Below are 2,667 nucleotides of genomic sequence, written 5' to 3' on the forward strand. Positions count from 1 at the left end.
AGTCGCAGCCCACCGCGCGCATCACACCCGCAGGAAGAGTGACTCGCCGTGCACGCTCCCTCTCCCCTCCTCCCTTCATGCCCACGGAGGAAGCAGCAGCCACCCGCAACCGTCAGCACACGCCACAAAAGAAGCATCCAAATCCACTGCAATGTGCATCTTGTGCGTGCATGTGGTTGTGTGTGCCTGCAGACACACGAGGCAGAGAAGTAAAAACAGGAGCAGAGCAAGTGAAGGGACGCACAAACAAAAATGTACAGCAGAGGTGCATGGCAGAAATAAGGAAAAAGACTGCCCAAACTCATGATATTGCACTGCATACGAGGCAGCGGCAATTCATAAAAATTCATTAAAATAAAAAAAAAATCATCCTCACCTTTCAACCCCTCACACTTTGAAAAAAAAAATGAAAAAAAAAAATTGGAAAAAAAAGTCGTCCCCTATTACGGCTACACCCACACAATAAAAAAAACATACACAAAAAAAGCACCTAACTACCATGTTGCTCCAGAAATTGTCTGCATACATTTTGTCCTAAAATAAAATTAAAAGATATTTAAATGTCTTTCAACCGTCCGACCCTCCGTATGTCCGCACATCGTTTATATTTCATGGGGTCATCTGCGTGTTGCTGCTCCCCTCAGTCCTTTTATTGGTGCGTGAGTGCGGCCCGCAGAGCACAGTCACTCGTGTGTGTGGGGACTGAGAGAAGCACGCAGAAATGACGGGAGTCGCGTCACTCCATCGGGAGAGTGAGCGCAGCAAAAACAAAACAAGAGGGAAAGAAATATGTGCTCCGCCCCACAGGCCCTCGCCGCACGCCCACACGTCACGGCTCCCTCAGCGCGCCGTTCGTCGCGGCCCCTCCTCATGCGTGCAGCAGGCGAGGCGCACAGGGCCGTCGTCATGAGCGTGTCGGTGGGTGTGCGAGTGGAGCAGTTGGGCGGGAAACACACAGCACCCCTTGAAGGAAGAGTGCAGCAACAAACAATTAAAAGAGGGAAGAGCAGAAAAGAAACGCCCATTGTGATTGCCTCAAAAGAAGCAAAAAAGAGAGAATGGGGGCGTAAAAAAAAATGAAAACATTTAAACACAAAAAAATGATTCTGCAGGACTTTCATGTGCCATGCAGCACAAGAAGATCGGGGGCGTATACATATTCCCTGCACAAACAAAAAAGAAAACCAAAAAAGGTTGTACCCTCCCACAAGCCCACACAACATCCCTTATATTCCATGCGGCATCCGGCCTGCTCCTCCACTCCTCGTTTTGTGCAGTCCGCCGGACGCGCAGAAGTGACGCCGGCACCGCGAGTGGGCAACAAAAGGGAAAAAAAAGTCGGAAACACGTCACTCACAACGGATTGTAGCAAACAACCATTAAAAAAAAAAGAAACTGAGTATTCGAAAAAACACCAAAAAAAACTGAGAAAGTAGAAAAATATTTTTTAAAAGAAAAAAACATTAAAGAAAAACATCAAAAACCGCATGAAGAGCGGCACGTATTCTCCGTCTGGAGTCGCAATGCCACACTCGTTGCCTCACAATACTGCCACAGCTCCACACAGTCCCAGAAGAAGAAGCATCGACACCCGAGACACGCACACACGCGCAGTGCTGTCGACATTCCAATCATGCAGCATCAATTTCGCGTCTTTGAGCAGGGCGAGGCGGTCGTCTTGGCTCGCGCCGCTCCCGGATTCGGAGTGGTTATTTTCCGGAACAGGGGTCTCGCTTTGTTTGGGCAGCAATCCCTCACTTCCAGCCAGAGACGCCATGCTTTCTTGTACTGGCTGCGCATCCCCATCTCCAGTGGTCTCCCTTGACTGCAGAGTTGGTGGGTTTGCTCCCTCCTCCGGCGCGGATTGTTCTTCCTCCCCCATCGGGCTTTCCACTTCCGTAGTGAAGAAATCCTCGCTGTGCGTTGTCCCAAATTCACCTGCTCCCGCAACAGCGGCCGTAGGCGAATTGTTGTTTTCGCCAGAGGCGGCTGGTGCTGCCTCCCTCTCACTGCCTGTTGGAGTGCTGGTATTGCTTCCCGCTTGGTGGTCGTGTTGCGCCACGGCAGCCTCGGCGTCTCCCTGTGGCAATGGCTTCGACTGAAGAGCAGCTGAGTCAGCATTCTCCGATTCGGTGCCACGGCCGGACCCAATACTCTCTGCACCAGGGACGGGCGCCTCTGGTGAACTTTGTCTCAAGAATTCCGGGCGTACCGTCCTGCCCCACACCCTCTCCTCGTCGTCCCATGAAACCACGGGAATGACACTGCCGCCGGTGGCGGATATCGTGCACACCTCCGCGTACTTAGGGCAAATGACATTTTTCTTATTGTAGGGTGGTGTGTCCCACGTAATCGTCTCCTCTTCTGTGCATGGGAGCCAACGGACGTTACGCTTTTCAGGATTTTTCAGATGCACCTGCATGCCAAGACACTTCAGTTCCGCCTGCGTGGCAGCACTCAGATACGTCTCCTTCGGGTACCTTGCATCTGTCGTGTTGGTGGGAAGCGTGTCCAGACACCACGAAGAGGGCTTATCCCCGGGCCTCGCAGACAAATATTCTCCCTTCTCAAAAACAGCCTCAAGGTCCCTCACGTCCATCGCGGGATCAATGATAGGGCAACTGTCCATTGAGTGCTGTTTTGAGAATTCAATGATGCTCCGCCGAC

General features: G+C 51.6%; 1 protein-coding gene across 1 annotated transcript, besides 2 other annotated features; it reads right to left on the reverse strand.

Moving 5' to 3' along the window:
• Positions 1-2,667: a sequence feature (areas not merged during assembly with more than two copies in the genome that could not be assigned to a particular haplotype).
• Positions 339-367: a sequence feature (AT_rich).
• On the reverse strand, positions 1,541-2,667 carry Tc00.1047053504755.10 (surface protease GP63, putative; the record flags this gene model as incomplete). Its single annotated transcript, XM_797681.1, has 1 exon — positions 1,541-2,667. A coding segment is annotated over one exon (1,127 nt), but the record flags the coding sequence as incomplete, so codon positions are not given.

Source organism: Trypanosoma cruzi, genomic scaffold (assembly GCF_000209065.1).
Source record: "Trypanosoma cruzi strain CL Brener 1047053512891 genomic scaffold, whole genome shotgun sequence".
Lineage (NCBI taxonomy): Eukaryota > Euglenozoa > Kinetoplastea > Trypanosomatida > Trypanosomatidae > Trypanosoma > Trypanosoma cruzi.